The sequence below is a fragment of the Babylonia areolata genome, chromosome 13, assembly GCF_041734735.1.
Source record: "Babylonia areolata isolate BAREFJ2019XMU chromosome 13, ASM4173473v1, whole genome shotgun sequence".
NCBI lineage: Eukaryota > Metazoa > Mollusca > Gastropoda > Neogastropoda > Buccinidae > Babylonia > Babylonia areolata.
This window is the reverse complement of record NC_134888.1, coordinates 28,910,831-28,930,830: the sequence shown is the minus strand read 5'-3', so window position 1 is coordinate 28,930,830 and position 20,000 is coordinate 28,910,831. Positions and strand designations below refer to the sequence as shown.

At 44.6% G+C, this 20,000-nt stretch overlaps 1 protein-coding gene across 4 annotated transcripts in view; it reads left to right on the top strand.

Annotated features, from left to right (window-relative positions):
• The window catches only part of LOC143288901 (uncharacterized), a 31,082-nt gene that overhangs the window by 1,093 nt on the left and 9,989 nt on the right, over positions 1-20,000 (top strand). For 3 of the 4 annotated variants that reach the window (XM_076597567.1, XM_076597566.1, XM_076597565.1), the window contains exons 2-4: positions 8,647-9,504; positions 11,381-11,581; positions 12,023-12,059. In XM_076597567.1, the coding sequence (XP_076453682.1) occupies positions 9,262-9,504; positions 11,381-11,581; positions 12,023-12,059 (481 nt within the window). In that variant the 5' untranslated portion in view covers positions 8,647-9,261. The remainder of the gene's footprint in view (positions 1-8,646; positions 9,505-11,380; positions 11,582-12,022; positions 12,060-20,000) is intronic. The other variant, XM_076597568.1, reaches the window with a different exon arrangement.

The window sequence follows — 20,000 nt, the reverse complement described above, 5'->3', positions numbered from 1 at the left end:
ATAATAATAATGGTATTTATATAGCGCTAAATCTTGTGCAGAGACAAATCAAAGCGCTTTCGCACCAGTCATTCACATGCATGCATAACTCTAAAACTGTAGAAACTAAAGACGGAAGAGGCAGGCAAGGGAGGCTATTTTGGGAAGAGGTGGGTTTTAAGGCCAGACTTGAAAGAGCTGAGAGTGGAGACTTGACGAAGCGAAAGTGGAAGTTCATTCCATTTGCAAGGTCCAGAGACAGAGAAAGAACGGCGGCCAACAGTCGAGTGTTTGAATCTGGGTATGCGTAAACAGAGTGGATCCGAAGCCGATCTTAGTGAGCGAGATGGAGTGTAGAGGTGAAGGCAGCTGCAGAGATAGGAAGGGGCAGTTTTGTGAATACATTTATAACATAGAGTGCTGATCTTGTACTTTATTCAGTGTGACAGGGAGCCAGTGGAGATGTTACAAAAGAGGAGTGATGTGCTCAGATCTTTTCTTTCTGAGGACGAGTCGGGCAGCAGAGTTTTGTATGCGCTGAAGGGACTGAATGGATGAAGCAGGCAAACCAGACAATAGAGAGTTACGGTAGTCAAGGCGAGATAGAATGAGAGAAACAAGTCTAGATGTTGCGTCAGTGGACAGATATTTCCGGACGGCACTGATGCGCCGCAGTTGACAGTAGCAGGACTGACATGTCTGACTGATAAAGTTTTGCATGGACAGTGTGTTGTCAAGGACAACACCGAGGTTCCTGACTGATCTGGAATGAGGGATGGATGTACTGCCAAGTTTGATTGTGTCAATTGTAATGGAAGACAGTTTTTTTGTTAAATCTAGTCCAGTAGAGACCCCAGAATTCCACCAGACACACCAGACCATGTTAAATCTAGTCCAGCAGAGACCCCAGAATTCCACCAGACACACCAGACCATGTTAAAATCTATCCCGGTAGACCCCAGAATTCCACCAGACACACCAGACCATGTTAGATCTAGCCCAGTAGACCCCAGAATTCCACCGACACACCAGACCATGTTAAATCTAGCCAACTAGACCCCAGAATTCCACCAGACACACCAGACCATGTTAAAATCTATCCCGGTAGACCCCCGAATTCCACCGACACACCAGACCATGTTAAATCTAGTCCAGTAGAGACCCCCGAATTCCACCAGACACACCAGACCATGTTAAATCTAGTCCAGTAGAGACCCCAGAATTCCACCAGACACACCAGACCATGTTAAATCTAGCCCAGTAGACCCCAGAATTCCACCCGACACACCAGACCATGATAAAAAGTATCCCGGTAGACCCCAGAATTCCACCCGACACACCAGACCATGTTAAATCTAGTCCAGTAGAGACCCCAGAATTCCACCAGACACACCAGACCATGTTAAATCTAGCCCAGTAGACCCCAGAATTCCACCAGACACACCAGACCATGTTAAATCTAGCCCAGCAGACCCCAGAATTCCACCAGACACACCAGACCATGATAAAATGTATCCCGGTAGACCCCAGAATTCCACCAGACACACCAGACCATGTTAAATCTAGCCCAGTAGAGACCCCAGATTTCCACCCGACACACCAGACCATGTTAAATCTAGTCCAGTAGAGACCCCAGAATTCCACCCGACACACCAGACCATGTTAAATCGAGCCTGGTAGACCCCAGAATTCCACCAGACACACCAGACCATGTTAAATCTAGCCCAGCAGACCCCAGAATTCCACCCGACACACCAGACCATGTTAGATCTAGTCCAGTAGAGACCCCAGATTTCCACCCGACACACCAGACCATGTTAAATCTAGTCCAGTAGAGACCCCAGAATTCCACCAGACACACCAGACCATGTTAAATCGAGCCTGGAAGACACCAGAATTCCATCCAGGTTGGAAAGTCATCAGGAAAGCGGTTGGGGTGGTGGGTAAAAGACAAGACACTTTTAGCAACATGTACAATAGAAAACTGACTGACAGACTGAAGACAATGACAGTGGAAACACAGCCACTAACAGCTGACATCAGTGGTGGACGGTCAGACAGAAGTAGCAGGTTCATAGCTCCACGCGCAAGAACATCTCGTTACATTAGTTCATTCCTTCCTTCAGCCATTCGTGCACACAATCAAAGCCTGCAATACACTCCCTCAAAGGACTGTCATTCTAATTACCCAGCACCACCTGAACTCTACAGCTGGCGAGTGCCCGAGTGCAGACATTTTGTGTGCAATTTTGACCATGTGTGTACGTGATTGCGATTTTATATATATAAAAAAAAATAAATCTTTAAATGGATTCCATGTATCTTAATGTTAATTTACTGAATTTATTGGCGTGATATATCTTGTGTGCGTGTGCGTGCGTATGTGCGTCCATGAGAGAGAGAGAGAGAGTGTGTGTGTGTGTGTGTGTGTGTGTGTGTGTGTGGTTTTAAACATTTCCAATTTATTTGTTTTTTGGGGTTTTTTCATTTGTATACAGCACTCTGACCATTCAGCCAGCATACCCGTTCAATCCCAGTATCCGTGGTGGGTGTAGGGTGTGTGTGTGTGTGTGGAGGGTGGGGGGGGGGGTCATTCTTCCCATCTCCAAAGTCAACAATGTTAAAACACTGAATTTCTGAGCAGTGAACTTCTAATCACCAATGGTTAGAGCACTGAACTTCTAATCACCAATGTTAGAACACTGAACTCCTAATTAACAATGGTTAGAACGCTGAACTTCTAATCACCAATGTTAGAGCACTGAACTTCAAATAAAAATTGTTAGAACACTGAACTTCTAATCAACGATGTTAGAGCACTGAACTTCTATTCAACAATGTTAGAGCACTGAACTTCTAATCACCAATGTTAGAAAACTGAACTTCTAATCAATAGTGGTTAGAACACTGAACTTCTAATCACCAATGGTTAGAGCACTGAACTTCTAATCACCAACGGTTAGAGCACTGAATATCTAATCAACAATGGTTAGAACACTGAACTTCTAATCACCAGTGTTAGAGCACTGAACTTCTAATCACCAATGGTTAGAGAACTGAACTTCTAATCACCAATGTTAGAGCACTGAACTTCTAGTCACCAATGTTAGAGCACTGAACGTCTAGTCACCAATGGTTAGAGCACTGAACTTCTAATCACCAATGGTTAGAACACTGAACTTCTAATCACCAATGTTAGAGCACTGAACTTCTAATCACCAATGTTAGAGCACTGAACTTCTAATTAACAATGGTTAGAGCACTGAACTTCTAATCACTAATGGTTAGAGCACTGAACTTCTAATCACCAACGGTTAGAGCACTGAACTTCTAATCACCAATGGTTAGAACACTGAACTTCTAATCACCAACGGTTAGAGCACTGAACTTCTAATCACCAACGGTTAGAGCACTGAACTTCTAATCACCAACGGTTAGAGCACTGAACGTCTAATCACCAATGGTTAGAGCACTGAACTTCTAATCACCAATGGTTAGAGCACTGAACTTTTAATCACCAATTTTAGAACACTGAACTTCTAATCATCAATGTTAGAACACTGAACTTCTAATCACCAATGTTAGAACTGAACTTCTAATCACCAATGTTAGAACACTGAACTTCTAATTACCAATGGTTAGAACACCGAACTTCTAATTAACAATGGTTAGAGCACCGAACTTCTAATTAACAATGGTTAGAGCACTGAACTTCTAATCACCAACGGTTAGAGCACTGAACTTCTATTCAACAATGGTTAGAGCACTGAACTTCTAATCACCAATGGTTAGAGCACTGAACTTCTAATCATCAGTGTTAGAACACTGAACTTCTAATCACCAATGGTTAGAACACTGAACTTCTAATCACCAATGTTAGAGCACTGAACTTCTAATCACCAATGTTAGAGCACTGAACTTCTAATTAACAATGGTTAGAGCACTGAACTTCTAATCATCAATGGTTAGAGCACTGAACTTCTAATCATCAATGGTTAGAGCACTGAACTTCTAATCACCAATGGTTAGAACACTGAACTTCTAATCACCAATGGTTAGAGCACTGAACTTCTAATCCAAGAGCCCTGCGGTCAGAACCAGGTGTATTCTGGTGGGTTTAGTGAAGATAATTTTCCCCATATCTTTGGTCAACATAAATGCAGACCTGCTAGTGGCCGAACCTCCTCCATGCAGAAAATCAAATACGCGCGTTAAAGATCCTGCGATCCCTGTCAGCATTCAGTGGGTGATAGAAGCAAAAAACATACCGCATACAAGCCCCCGAAAATGGAGTATGGCTGCCTACATGGCGGGGTTAAAAACGGTCATGCACGTAAAAGCCCACTCGCACACAGGCCTTCATGTGAAGTAGGAGCTGTAGTTGACGACGCTGAGAAAGAAAAAAGAGGAGGAATTTCGAAAACTGAATTCCGCGCTTCCATAAATCCACTGCCTTTGGAAAACCTGATGTCTTAGAATGAGCATGGTCACCCGATCATTGTGGTCATGCTGGTAATACAGAAACTCGTTGTGTTGACTGAGTTGTGTCACCCAAGCCGGTAAGCTGATGATGACGTGAAAGCTCAAGACATCAACAACCAAATCAAGAACAAATTTCATCGTTCCCACTTCCTCCCTCCCCCTCATTTAAAGACCATTCTTTTGTTTGTGTGTGTGTGTGTGTGTGTGTGTGTGTGTGTGTGTGTGTGTGTGTGTGTGTGTGTGTGTGTGTCCGAGCGTTTCAGCACAATAAAATAGATATGCATTAGAATAACAGTCAGCTGTACAGCAATCATTGGTCTTGGCCCGCAGCCTAAGCCATATACTGATAACAGCTGCGCTTACAAATTATTTACACACACACACACACACACACACACACACACACACACAAAGCCCAGGCCGTCTCATATCGTCTGTTATCTCGTCTCGTCAATCCCGTAGTCCCCAACCTTTGGGGCACCACCGATGACCTGGCAAGCAGTTCTTTCCATCTCGTCCTGTTCCTCGTCTCTCTCTCTCTCTCAGGGTGTCGCCCAGGCTCAATATCTGTCCATCCTGGCATATCGTTCACCCATCTCTCCCTGTTCCTCGTCTCTCTCTCTCTCTCTCTCAGGGTGTCGCCCAGGCTCAATATCTGTCCATCCTGGCATATCGTTCACCCATCTCTCCCTGTTCCTCGTCTCTCTCTCTCTCTCTCTCTCTCTCTCAGGGTGTCGCCCAGGCTCAATATCTGTCCATCCTGGGATATCGTTCTCCCATCCCTCCCTGTTCCTCGTCTCTCTCTCTCTCAGAGGGTCGCCCAGGCTCAATATCTGTCCATCCTGGGATACCGTCCTCCCATCTCTCCCTATTCCTCGTCTCTCTCTCAGAGGGTCGCCCAGGCTCAGTATATGTCCATCCTGGGATATCTTTCTCCCATCTCTCTTCCAGCCTGCCCCCCACCCCACCCCCATCCCCTTCCTTCCCCACTTGGCGAGCCCTGCAGGATTGTCTTGGCGAGCCCTGCAGGATTGTCTGCGAGCCCTGCAGGATTGTCTGCGAGCCCTGCAGGATTTTCTTGGCGAGCCCTGCAGGATTGTCTGCGAGCCCTGCAGGATTGTCTGCGAGCCCTCCAGGATTGTCTTGCGAGCCCTGCAGGATTGTCTTGGCGAGCCCTGCTAACCAGTTCGCTTTCAAGGGGGTCTCAAAGCGTGCGGACTGATCCATATACTTTACACCACATCTGCTTCGGAAAAAAAACCCAGCAGATGCCTGATCCTGGCGTCAGTCAAACTGGCTGGTTAGGCCTTGGGGATCTCCGCTGATGGGGAGTCGTCAGTGTCCACAGCTATCACTCCATTATTGGTGGCTGGCAGACTTTCACAGGATCCGTTGATTTGTTGGACTCCGTGTCTCACTCCATCGTTGGTCTCTGTCTGTGCTGAGAGGTGAATAGGAATGCACTGCTAGGATGTGACAGTTCCTGGTTCAAATCCCGTATAACCCTGACCACTGGAATATAAGGGGCTTCTTCTAAAGGATCAAAATTAGAGACGGGGGGGAGGTGGGGGGGGAGAGGGAGAGAGAAATCAGTTCAATTCACTTTCTCAAGGATGCGTCACTGTGTTTGGAAGAATCCATAAACGCTAAACCACATCTGCTAAGCAGATGCCTGACCAGCAGCGTAACCCAACGCGTTTAGTGCATACTTATACATATATATATATATATATATATATATATATGTGCTTTCCTTTCAGAGTGGGTTTGTTCTACAGGCTGATACAGGTGACAACACTCTTGTTGCCATGGTTACTTTTTCATCGCGCAAAATGCTTGCTGCACAAGGGACCTCGGCTTCTTTCGTCTTATCCGAATGGCTCAGTTTGATTTTCCAGTCCAATTTGGGAGAAAGGGTAAGAGCGGGAATCGAACCCACACCCTCACGGACACTGTATTGGCAGATGAGCGTCTTGATCATTTTGCCAACAAGAAAAAAAAGCAGCAGCAGCAGCAGTAGTAGTAGTAGTAGTGGTAATAGTAATCATAATTATTGTTTTTAATCTTGTTGACGCCGTTAAATGTACACGTCATAATCGACAGACAGAAAGAAATGGGAAAAACCAAACAAAAAAGAAAAGAGTTCACGTGTGTGACCGGTCTGGTGAATATATATATATATTTTTTTAATAAATAAGAATAGAAACAAAAACCTTGTTGGAAGTTTTTAGCCTACTTTCTGCGCTGGGGCTTATCAACCAACATGGAGTCTTTTGACTGAATAACTTTATTTGTGATTGATTCTTCTTCTTCTTCTTCTTTTTCTTCTTCTTCTTCTTCTAGTTTATCATCATCATCATCATCATCTTCTTCTTCTTCTTGTTCATCATCATCATCTCGTTCTTCGTCTTCTTCTAGTTCATCATCATCATCATCTTCTTCTTCTTCTTGTTCATCATCATCATCTTCTTCTTCAGCTTCTTTTTCTTGTTCATCATCATCATCTTCTTCTTCTTGTTCATCATTATCAACTTGTTCCTCTTCTTCTTCTTGTTCATCATCATCATATCCTTCTTCTTGTTCATCATCATCATCATCATCTTGTTCTTTTTCTTCTTCTTGTTCATCATCATCATCTTCTTCTTCTTCTTGTTCATCATCATCATCATCTTCTTCACCCACACAGCAATGAAGTGTCTGTACTGTTCCCTCCATCAGCCGTCATTGTGAGGACCACCCACACAGCAATGAAGTGTCTGTACTGTTCCTTCCATCAGCCGTCATTGTGAGGACCACCCACACAGCAATGAAGTGTCTGTACTGTTCCTTCCATCAGCCGTCATTGTGAGGACCACCCACACAGCAACGAAGTGTCTGTACTGTTCCTTCCATCAGCCGTCATTGTGAGGAACACCCACACAGCAATGAAGTGTCTGTACTGTTCCTTCCATCAGCCGTCATTGTGAGGAACACCCACACAGCAATGAAGTGTTGTACTGTTCCTTCCATCAGCCGTCATTGTGAGGACCACCCACACAGCAATGAAGTGTCTGTACTGTTCCTTCCATCAGCCGTCATTGTGAGGACCACCCACACAGCAATGAAGTGTCTGTACTGTTCCTTCCATCAGCCGTCATTGTGAGGACCACCCACACAGCAATGAAGTGCCCGACTTGAAGAAATCAATGAAGACCCGCGCATCAAAAGCTACCTAAGTACTTAGTAGATAAGCTTTATAGCTTGGACTATCCATTAGTTTCACAAGCTCATTTATTGCAAGGCTCAAGACCAACACGGGCAGCCGACTAAAGGGAAAGAGTCGACTTTCTGATGTTGTCTATTCAATATGTCCGCCCTTCCCCCACTCTCGTGCCTTCTATTCTGTCCTTCACGCCTTTTGGTTGGCTGAGCACAGCGGACTTGCTGTTATTGTCACCATCACCATCATCATCATTCATCAGTCATTCGTTTAAACCAGCATCCGTGATGAAAAGCTTCCTAAGAGATTGAAATAAATCCACTGTTTTAGAACATGAAGAAAACGGGGTTATTTGTAACACGGCAGGGAAACATGGTCTGTGGCATAGCTGTGGCATAACATAGCTGTAACATAACATAGCTGTAGCATAACATGGCTATAATACAACATAGCTGTAACATAACATAGCTGTAGCATAACATGGCTATAATATAACATAGCTGTAACATAACATAGCTGTAACATAGCATAGCTGTAGCATAACATAGCTATATCATAACATGGCTGTAACATAACATAGCTGTAACATAGCATAGCTGTAGCATAACATAGCTATAATATAACATAGCTGTAACATAACATAGCTGTAGCATAGCATAGCTGTAACATAACATAGCTATAATATAACATAGCTGCAACATGACATAGCTGTAACATAGCATAGCTGTGACATGACATACTGTAACATAACATAGCAGTAACACAGCAGTAGCATGATAACAATAATTCCGTCACAGTCACTTTTTTCATTGTCTCGTTGTTCAAACAGCTTGCATCCCCATTGTTTGAATGGTAGGCACTATCACGACACACGATGTTAGATCGGGAAATTTGATCACAGTAATGATATATATGTATTTTGAAAATGTGAGTATATTCTAAATATAGCAACAGATTAAGAAACGATTGGTCTCGTTTTGTTTCAGGGCGCTGCACCAATCCAGCGCTGTGCTCGGTTTGGGGCAACAACGAAAGGGGAACCTCGCGGGGCGAACGGGGAATTCCCGATAATATTTCCACGGCTCGTAATTATTTGCTCACTGCGGGAGAAGCGTGTCAGTTTCAAGCGGGACTGACGCTACCAGCACCAGATGACTCAGTAGCGTCCCTTCCTTCTTTTTCTGTTCATACTGCTGGCAAAAATAGAACGATCCGCAAAAGAACTGGGCTGACAATGATTTGAGAGAAGAGTTACCGACCACTTGTATGGTTTAAACAGTAGCTTGACGTTTTTTTCTTCAGGGTTTATGTGTTGAGAGAAGGCGAGGCATGATATTTCCGGCAGTCGTGATTTGATTCAACGACATCAGCAACAACAGCAAGATCCAAGCAGCAAAAATCAAAAAACAAAAACAACAATATATAAATAGATAAAACAGACCAAAAACGGCTGACAAACGGCTGTCATAGTTCCCCCGCAAACCACTAAGTGTACCAAAGCTGCAAGAATCTGACACGAACACTTTTCTCCCGTCCACAACAACATCGAGTCAAATAGCCAGCTCATCATCTTTAGAACTTTGAATGACGCTCTGATCACAATGACGTCACTCTCCACGAGCGGCACAAGTATGTGTTACGCCAAGGTCGTCATCAGGAATCAGGATCCTGACGTTTCTATCATGGAGGCAGCTGTCTCTGAGCGTGGTGGCGGTGCAGCTTCTCCCCGAACGAGAGTCAACAAGAAGCTGTGTGTGTATGTGGCGGTCCTCGGGCTGGTCTTGCTGACGCAGGTGGCGGTCTTTCTTGTGACCGTGGTCTGTGTGACCGTCAACTTCCCACAGGTGGGTGATGTCCCCTGTTGGTAGGTAGGTAGGTAGGTAGGTAGGCCTACATCCTAAATTCTGGGACCTATTCAAACGATGATTTTTGTGCTTTTTGTGTGTTTTGTTTTGTTTGGTTGGTTATTTTTTGTGCAATACAGGCATATGAGAAATGACATATTGCGGTGTAATCGACTCTTGTTATCAAGAATTGTGCACGACACGACGCGAAATTATCCATATCATCATCACACGATACGAAATGACCCATGTTATCATGGTACAATACGAAATGACCCAAAATTACGACACGATGCGAAATGACCCATGTTGTCATGAAACGATATAAAATGACCCATGTTATCATGAACACGCCACGAAATGCCTCATATTATCATGATACGATACGAAATGACCCATATTATCATGACACGATACGAAATTACCCATGTTATCATGACACGACGCGAAATGACCCATATTATAACACGACACGAAATGACCCATATTATCAAGACACGACACGAAATGACCCATATTATCATGGCACGATACGACATTACTCATGGTACAATACGAAATGACCCAAAATTATGACACGACGCGAAATGACCCATGTTATCACGATACGATGCGAAATGACCCTTGTTGTCATGAAACGATATAAAATGACCCATGTTATCATGAACACGCCACGATACGAAATGACCCATATTATCATGACACGATACGAAATGACCCATGTTATCATGACACGACGCGAAATGACCCATATTATAACACGACACGAAATGACCCATATTATCATGACACGATACGAAATGACCCACATTATCACGACACGATACGACATGACCCACATTATCACGACAGGATACGAAATGACCCACATTATCATGACACGATACAAAATGACCCACATTATCATGACACGATACGAAATGACCCATATTATCATGACACGATACGAAATGATCCATATTTTCACGACACGATACGAAATGACCCATATTATAAGACGACACGAAATGACCCACATTATCAAGACACGATACGAAATTACCCATATTATCATGATACGATACGAAATGACCCATGTTATCATGGTACAATACGAAATGACCCAAAATTATGACACGATACGAAATGACCCACATTATCATGACACGATACGAAATGACCTATATTATCATGACACGATACGAAATGACACATATTATCATGACACGATACGAAATGACCCACATTATCATGACACGATACGAAATGACCCATATTCTCATGACACGATACGAAATTACCCACATTATCACGACACGATACGAAATGACCCACATTATCATGACACGATACGAAATGACCCATATTATCATGAACACGAACCGACACTTCATTTCTCAAGCCGCCATGTTTTTTGCTGACAGTTTTCATGGCATGCGGGGCCAAAAAACGGAAAGAGCGGCTCTCTGATTGGTCCGCCCGAACTGAATGAACTCGTCAAAGCAGACTCGTGTATGGACACGAGTGGGCTTTTACGTGTATGACCGTTTTTACCCCGCCATGTAGGCAGTCATACTCTGTTTTCGGTGGTGTGCATGCTAGGTATGTTCTTGTTTCCATAACCCACCGAACGCTGACATGGATTACAGGATCTTTAACGTGCGTATTTGACCTTCTGCTTGCGTACTCACATGAACAGGGTTCAGGCACAAAAGGTCTGCACATGATTATGTTGACCTGGGAGATCTGAGAAATCTTCTCCACCCTTTACCCACCAGGCGCCGTTACCGAGATTCGAACCCGGGACCCTCAGATTGAAAGTCTAACGCTTTAACCACTCGGCTATTGCGCCCGCCGTAGGGTACTCAAAACAGGACTCTATCGACTCCTCCTACAGGTGTGGACCTTCTCTCCGCCCTCTCAGCCCCACACTGGGCTTAGCGGGGCCTCCTCAGTGAGGGGCGTGAAGGCGAACACATCGTGTGTCGGCACTATCTCGGAGTACATGAAGCGGGCTGAGCAGCGGTTCAATGGGTCTTCGCCGTCAGCTGGCGGCAGCTGGTTCGATGTGCCCACTGCCGTGTGTCTCCTCACTAAGGTGAGGGGGCGGGGTGGGAGGGGTGCGGTGAGGGCCCGGGGGGGCGGGGGGGGGGATATTGTAGCATGTGTGTCTGGGGGTGGTGGGGGAGAGAGGTAGAGGGGTGGTGATTGTGCTGGGGATTGATTGTGGCATTTGTGACTTGGGGTGGTGGGGGGGGGGGGGGAGATAGAGGGGTGGTGATGGTGCTGGGGATTGATTGTGGCATTTGTGACTTGGGGTGATGGGGGGACGGGGGGGGGGGAGAGAGATAAAGGGGTGGTGATGGTGTAGAGGGGTCAGTGTTTGTGTGCGGGGTTGTGGGTGTGAGGTGCAGTATAAGTGAAGGGAAGGGGTGTGTGTGTGTGTATGTGTGTGTGTGTGTGTGTGTGTGTGTGTGTGTGTGTGTGTGTGTGTGTGCATAGATGTGAATGTACACATGCAAGTGTCTTGTGTGTGCAGATTAAAGCTGACGTGGACGCAAGAACCAAAAGACTAGGTAATTATCTACTTTTGATTGATTGACTGCTTTGTTGGTTGTTGTCTGTTAGTCACGTACCCGCCAACCTCCCTCCCTGCCTCCCTTCCCTTCCTTACTAAACAGGGTGATGCACACTGTGTGCATGTGTCACTGAAACGTTCGGAACATTTGGATTCCATATTGATATAACTACAGACCCAGCTCCGGGACTGGTGAGGCGGGTGGCTAGACACCCTTATGGAGATCCATAAAAGGGCGTCGGCTCAGGAGAGCCACCGACGGCCATCTAGCTCCACTGTGCTGTGTGCATGCCACACGCAGTTGACCCGCGGGGTGTGTCTACCCATGCATGCGAAGTCTGGATCCGGCAGAATCTGCGGAAGAAACCTATCGGTTCAACGGAGAGGAAGGCAGTTACAGCAACGCACTGTGGAGTGCAGAGAGCAAGATGAGACACCGAAAGGATATCTTGGTCATCCACTGCATCCGTGCTCATCCTCCAGTCGTCTTGACTTAGTCTTGTCACTGGAAATTGGTGGACCCGGACGAGAGAGTGAGGTCGACGTTGCGCAAATCCTCTTCACTTTAAACAAACTCATCGCGCAAGTCATCAGTCATCCAAAATGACCTTTCATCCACCACCACCAACTACAGACCCAGATCTTGAATTGTTAACCCTCCTGGGGAAGACCTATCTATCTATCTATACATGTGTGTGTGTGTGTGTGTGTGTGTGTGTGTGTGTGTGTGTGTGTGTGTGTGTGTGTGTGTGTGTAGATTAGATAAATGCCTCCCTCACTCATTTCAAGATTAAATTACCTCAACATACGAAATTGAAGAATATAATGCAATAGTCACATGTGAAACACGCATCTTCAAGGCAAAATGGTTACCATATTTACCTTTATATATAAAACACATTGACTAACAGTAAAGATACTCAAATTGTAAAATATAAATCTCCGGGATGCTTTTGTGTGAATTAATGGTGCAAATTTCAAATGGTTGGGTATAAAAAGGATGGTGCAAGGAAATGATTTACTTTGGGTGGAATGGGTGTTGGTTTTTTGTTGTTGTTGTTGTTGTTGTTATATTTGATGACATAAACGTTATTCTAATGACCTACTGATTTAAATCGCAAAGCCTGTCCTCACTATAAAATATATGTCATGTGTTATTCATTTTTAATGTTTCGTTTATTATGTATCCTTTTCTCTTCCCGCTATATATTTTATGTATTTAAGTACTTATGTCAATTGTATAAGTGTAATCAAAATAAGCAGAAAAGAAAAAAACCCATCTGAAATAGTGGTTATAAAAACTAAGTTGCGGAATACAAAAACAGAAGCCAAAAAACACAGCGTTGGTGTCAAACACCATGTAAGCTTGATTTAGAGGAGACTGGTCTGTGTTGCTGTTGATAAAATAAAACAAAAACTTAGAAGAAAAAAAAGAAGAGGTTTAAGTGACGGGATTTCTGGAATACGCGCAATTATAAAAAAAGAAAAGAAAAGATAATGATGCTAAAAAAATAGAAAAAAAAACAAGAAAGATGGAGGAAAAAAGAAGAAAGAAGACACATGACAACGACACCAACACTTCTCAGACGTCAACTTGATCCTCCTGTTTGTCTGTCTGTCTGTACTTTGTCTGTCCGTCCGTCCGTCTGTCTGTCCGTCTCTTTGTCTGCCTGTCTGTCCGTCTCTTTGTCTGTCCGTCTGTCTCTATGTCTGTCTGTCTGTCCGTCCGTCCGTCCGCCTCTTTGTCTGTATCTTTGTCCGTCTCTTTGTCTGTATGTCTGTCTCTTTGTATGTCTGTCTGTCTCTTTGTCTGTCCGTCTCTTTGTCTGTCTGTCTGTCTCTTTGTCTGTCCGTCTCTTTGTCTGTCCGTCTGTCTCTTTGTCTGTCCGTCTCTTTGTCTGCATGTCAGTCTCTTTATCTGTCTGTCTGTCAGTCTCTTTGTCTATTCGTCTGTCTGTCAGTCCGTCTATCTGTCAGTCTGTCTGTCTTTTTGTCTGTCTGTTTGTCTGCATGTCTGTCTGTCGTCTCTTTGTTTGTCTGTCCGTCTCTTTGTCTATCTGTCCTTCTCTTTGTTTGCATGTCTGTCTGTCTGTTTGTCTGTCTGTCCGTCTCTTTGTCTGCATGTCTGTCCGTCTCTTTGTCTGCATGTCTGTCTGTCTGTCTGTCCGTCTCTTTGTCTGTCTGTCCGTCTCTTTGTCTGCATGTCTGTCTGTCTGTCTGTCCGTCTCTTTGTCTGTCTGTCCGTCTCTTTGTCTGCATGTCTGTCTGTCCGTCTCTTTGTCTGTCCGTCTCTGTCCGTCTCTTTGTCTGTCCGTCTCTTTGTTTGTCTGTCTGTCTGTCCGCCTCTTTGTCTATCTGTCTGTCTCTTTGTCTGTCTGTCCGTCTCTTTGTCTGTCTGTCCGTCTCTTTGTCTGTCTGTTTCTTTGTCTGTATGTCCGCCTCTTTGTATGTCCGTCTCTTTGTCTGTCCGTCTCTTTGTCCGTCCGTCTCTTTGTCCGTCTGTCTCTTTGTCTGTCCGTCTCTTTGTCTGCATGTCTGTCTCTTTATCTGTCTGTCTGTCCGTCTCTTTGTCTGTCTGCCCGTCTATCTGTCAGTCTGTCTTTTTATCTGTCTGTCCGTCTGTTTGTCTGCATGTCTGTCTGTCCGTCTCTTTGTCTGTCTGTTCGTCTCTTTGTCTATCTGTCCGTCTGTTTGTCGGTCTGTTCTTCTCTTTGTCTATCTGTCCTTCTCTTTGTTTGCATGTCTGTCTGTCTCTTTGTCTGTCTGTCCGTCTCTTTGTCTGTCTGTCTGTCCGTCTCTTTGTCTGCATGTCTGTCTGTCCGTCTCTTTGTCTGTCTGTCCGTCTCTTTGTCTGTCTGTCTGTCCGTCTCTTTGTCTGTCTGTCCGTCTCTTTGTCTGTCTGTCTGTCTGTCCGTCTCTTTGTCTGTCTGTCCGTCTCTTTGTCTGTCCGTCTCTTTGTCTGTCTGTCTGTCTGTCCGTCTCTTTGTCTATCTGTCTGTCTCTTTGTCTGTCTGTCTGTCCGTCTCTTTGTCTGTCTGTCTATCTGTCTGTCTCCCTCCCCACTTCCCTTTCAGCTTTCCTCACTTCTGATTGGACTGACGTCATTTGTTTTAATGAGAAAGAACAAAAATACCATGGTTATAATTAGTTGTTTCATTTGAAAAAATAAAAAGAATGGGTAGAAATTTTTAGACTCTATATAGGTGATACACTCTATATCCGTTTGGTGTCTAGTCAAACATTAGTCACTGAACGCAGACAACTCTCGTCTGTCTGTTGGCTAACTTTCTGACTGTATTTGTTTCAGCCCCTCTCTCTCTCTCTCTCTCTCTCTCTCTCTCTCTCTCTCTCTCTCTCTCTCTCTCTGTCTCCCTCTCTCTCTCTCTATCTGTATCTGCCTTTCTCTCTCTGTCTGTCTCTGTCTCTCTGTCTCTGTCTCTCTCTGTCTCTGTTTCTGTCTCTCTCTCTCTCTCTCTCAACCACATGACTTTAAACAATCAAAAAACTAAATACACGATAATAACCTCTAGACAAAAACGACAAAATATTGCTATCAGTATACCGTCGATTTATACGGGTGACAAGAAAATGAAGTAAGTATTCATAAAGTTTTGGAAGTTACCTTTGATTACAACCTTTCGTGGATACCTCATACAGAAAATTTATATAAGCCAGTCTCCCAAAAGGTGTTTCAGCTCTCTAAAGTTAAACATTTTCTCGATCTTAATTCAGGAAAACATTTTTACCACGCACATATTCAATCATCTATCGATTATGCTTCTACTCTGTTTGACCTTTGCAGTGCCAGTACCTTGAAGCCTTTGATCAGAATTTACAAGCGAGCTCTTAAAGTTGTGCTTCTTAAATCTTCTACACTAACATCTGAAGACTATATTACGCTGGGTATTCTTCCCCTGACGTACAAGCTGCAATATAACAAAGCAGTCATGATGTACCGAATACTTACTCTAATTGCACGATTTCCCTTGAATCAGTCCAGATATACATACAACTTTGTTGTAAAAAAACAAAACAAGACTAGATCTTTATAAAACTAGTCTGGCATATTCAGGGGGAACACTTTGGAACTCATTATCAAAATATATCCAAAACAAAACCAGTATCATCTCTTTTAAATCAGCCTACAAAATGATCCTTTTCGAGAACTTAAAATAAATCCCCAGGTAACGTTTTGCGCTAGCTGACGGATGCCTTTGTTTCTAAACACTTTACAGTATATCACTACATATACTGTTTTACTCGGATGGTGTGTGCTTTTCTGTTAATATCTCAATCTCTGATTGTGTGGGTTTCGTCTGATGCCTCATTTGTTTCCATGTTTTCCTGGTAACTTACACATTAGTTGTGTGTGTGTGTGTGTGTGTGTGTGTGTGTGATTATTCATATGGATTATTGATTTTTTTCTTTCGATTGAGTGGTGATTTTGATGGGTTTTTTTTTTCTAGTGTTAATGTTTTTGTTTGTTTGTTGTTGTTTTTATTGTTGTTGTTGTTTGTGTTTTGGTGTGTTTTTTGCCCCAGGGCTGGGTGGAAAAAGGCATACAAATTGCTGGCCTCATTTCCCTGGTATAATTAAATTATCGTTTCCTTTCGTTTCTCTCTGTATCTGCCTCTCTCTGCCTGTTTGTCTGTCTGTTTGTGTCTGTGTCCCTCTGTCTCAGTCTGTATCTGCCTTTCTCTGCCTGTTTGTCTGTCTGTCTGTGTCTCTGTCTCTCTGTTTCTGTCTCTGTCTCTCTGTCTGCCTTTCTCTGTCTGTCTCTCTGTCTGTGTCTCTGTCTCTCTGTATCTGTCTGTCTCTGCTTCTGTCTCTGTCTCTCTCTCTCTCCACCTTTTCACCATAAGTGTATGGTGTCAGTGGGTACATAAATACATTCTTGCCGCTTCCTCTCTGTGAAATTCGTCAGTGTGATAACTACAGAAAAAAAGTCTGATTCATCAGCGACTAGTCTAATAAGACTGGGCTTTCCCGACATTTCTCAAAATGTTGATTCTGAATGAACAAGCGAGGGGTGTGTTTTCTCTGAATAAAAAGAAATCTAAGTGACAGGATTTCAGGAACAGGATATAACATGCATGGCAAATGCGTGCAGTTTGAAACAAAAAAGGAGAGAGGGGAAAAAGAAGGACGGAGACTAAAAATATCGACGTGAACACTTCTCAGACGTGGACTTTACCCTTCTGCCCCCCCCCCCCCCCCCCCCCTCTCTACTCTCCCCCTCTCCCCCTCCCCCTCTCCTTTCAGGACGCTTTCGGGTTTGTTCTGGAGCTTATGAATTAACCATTCAGGTAGCTCCACCGCTCGTGTGTTTGTTCTGGAGCTAATGAATTAACCATTCAGGTAGCTCCACCGCTAGTGTGTTTGTTCTGGAGCTAATGAATTAACCATTCAGGTAGCTCCACCGCTCGTGTGTTTGTTCTGGAGCTAATGAATTAACCATTCAGCTAGCTCCACCGCTAGTGTGTTTGTTCTGGAGCTAATGAATTAACCATTAAGCTAGCTCCACCGCTCGTGTGTTTGTTCTGGAGCTAATGAATTAACCATTCAGGTAGCTCCACCGCTAGTGTGTTTGTTCTGGAGCTAATGAATTAACCATTAAGCTAGCTCCACCGCTAGTGTGTTTGTTCTGGAGCTAATGAATTAACCATTCAGCTAGCTCCACCGCTAGTGTGTTTGTTCTGGAGCTAATGAATTAACCATTAAGCTAGCACCACCACTTGCGGGTTTGTTCTGGAGCTAATGAATTAACCATTGAGGTAGCTCTACCGCCAGTGTGTTTGTTCTGGAGCTAATGAATTAACCATTCAGCTAGCTCCACCGCTAGTGTGTTTGTTCTGGAGCTAATGAATTAACCATTCAACTAACTCCACCACTAGTGTGTTTGTTCTGGAGCTAATGAATTAACCATTCAGCTAGCTCCACCGCTAGTGTGTTTGTTCTGGAGCTAATGAATTAACCATTCAACTAACTCCACCACTAGTGTGTTTGTTCTGGAGCAAATGAATTAACCATTGAGGTAGCTCCACCGCTAGTGTGTTTGTTCTGGAGCTAATGAATTAACCATTCAGCTAAGTCCACCGCTAGTGTGTTTGTTCTGGAGCTAATGAATTAACCATTCAGCTAAGTCCACCGCTAGTGTGTTTGTTCTGGAGCTAAGGAATTAACCATTTAGGTGGCATCACCACTTGCGGGTTTTTCAGGAGCTAATGAATTAATCATTTAGGTAGCAACACCACCAGCGCATGCTTTACCGCTATCTTATCCCTCTCTTGTGTCAACTTCGTTGGTTGCCTATCCAGTATAGAATCCAGTACAAAACTGACACATTGACCTATCGCCGCTTCGAAGGTTCGCTCCAGTCTTATCTTCTGTCCATATTTTACACCCCATCCCGTTCTCTGAGGTCTTCTGGAGAAAAGTTCCTTCGAGACCCCAAAGTCTCTTCGAAGACATTTTGGTCAAAGGACTTTTCAGCATCAAGCACCTTCTGTCTGGAATTGTCTTCCTCTGGATCTCCGGCACTCACCAATTCTGTCGTCTTTCAAAAAAAAAAAAAAAAAAAAAAACCCCTCATCCGTTCAAAATGGCCTTTGGACGTGACGAAGTATAGTCCTTTATGTGTCTCTTCCCACCCTATGCACTCACGTTATGTTTCCCCCTGCACTGAAGTCTCCATGCAGTGTGTGTGTTTGTGGGTCAGTGTTTACTGTGTGAGCGCGCACGTGTTCGGTCGATCGGCATGTGTGTGTGTGTGTTTATGTGTCTGTCAGTGTGTGTGTGTGTGTGTGTGTGTCGGTCTGTCTGTCTGTCTGTATATGTGTGTACGTGTGTGTGTTTATGTGTCTGTCAGAGTGTGTGTGTGCGTGCGTGTGTGCGTAGGTGTGGGTGTGACGGGAAGTGAGGGGAGAAGCTCGTGTCATGGCCACTGTGCAAGGTCAGTGATTGTTATCGACGTGGCTGGTGAACAATGGACCATCACTTGAACAGACTGGTGATGGTTTGGTCTTGACGCCAGTCGTTCAGATGAGACATTGAACCGAGGTTCCGTATGCAGCACACACTTAGCGAATACTTGAATAAATCAACAGACGACAAGTGAAAAATCCCCGGCAATTGTTTTTCTTTTCGTTTTATATACAGTGAAATCCACTCCAGTAACCATGTCATGCGCGTGATGGAAATATGTCTGAATGACGTGGGAAACGAATAATGCCTTACCACGAAGGCTGCCTGTTGTGAGAACGAATCCGTGTTTGTGTGAGCGCTTAGAGCTTGGTCTGAGCGAGAGAGAGAGAGAGAGGGGCTGCAGGAGTATCGTCAGTGATTTCTGTAGAAGGAGAAACAGGAGCGGCCTGATCCGGCCAGCACACATGTACCGGGAAGCACCCTCAGAAAGACACAGAGGTATTCAGGGATGACTCCCCACACCCACTCCTCACCCCGCCTCCATCTCACACCCCCCACCCACCCACACACTTCACCCCACCTGCAATTACCCCCCCCCCCCTTCCACACACACACACATGCAAACACCTCACCCCCCCCCCACCCCCCACCCCCACCCCTCACCCTCCCTCCCCGGAAGAAGGATGAGCTCGGCAGGCCACGTCCCAATCCCCGACCAACACAACAGTAAGGCTGAGAGCCAGCAGATCGCTTTACTTGATGACTGTCATCAGGGTAATCACCCTTTAAATACAGGTAGCACACGCTTCCTTGTTGTCACACACTTACAGGTAAGCATGCACACGCACATACACACATACGCGCGCGCGCAAACATACTCACGCACGCACGCACACACACGCTCTCTCTCTCTCTCTCACACACACACACACACACACACACACACACACACACACACACAACTCGCGCGTTTTTGACATTTGACCGATACTGATCACTGCTAACCTCAGCCCAA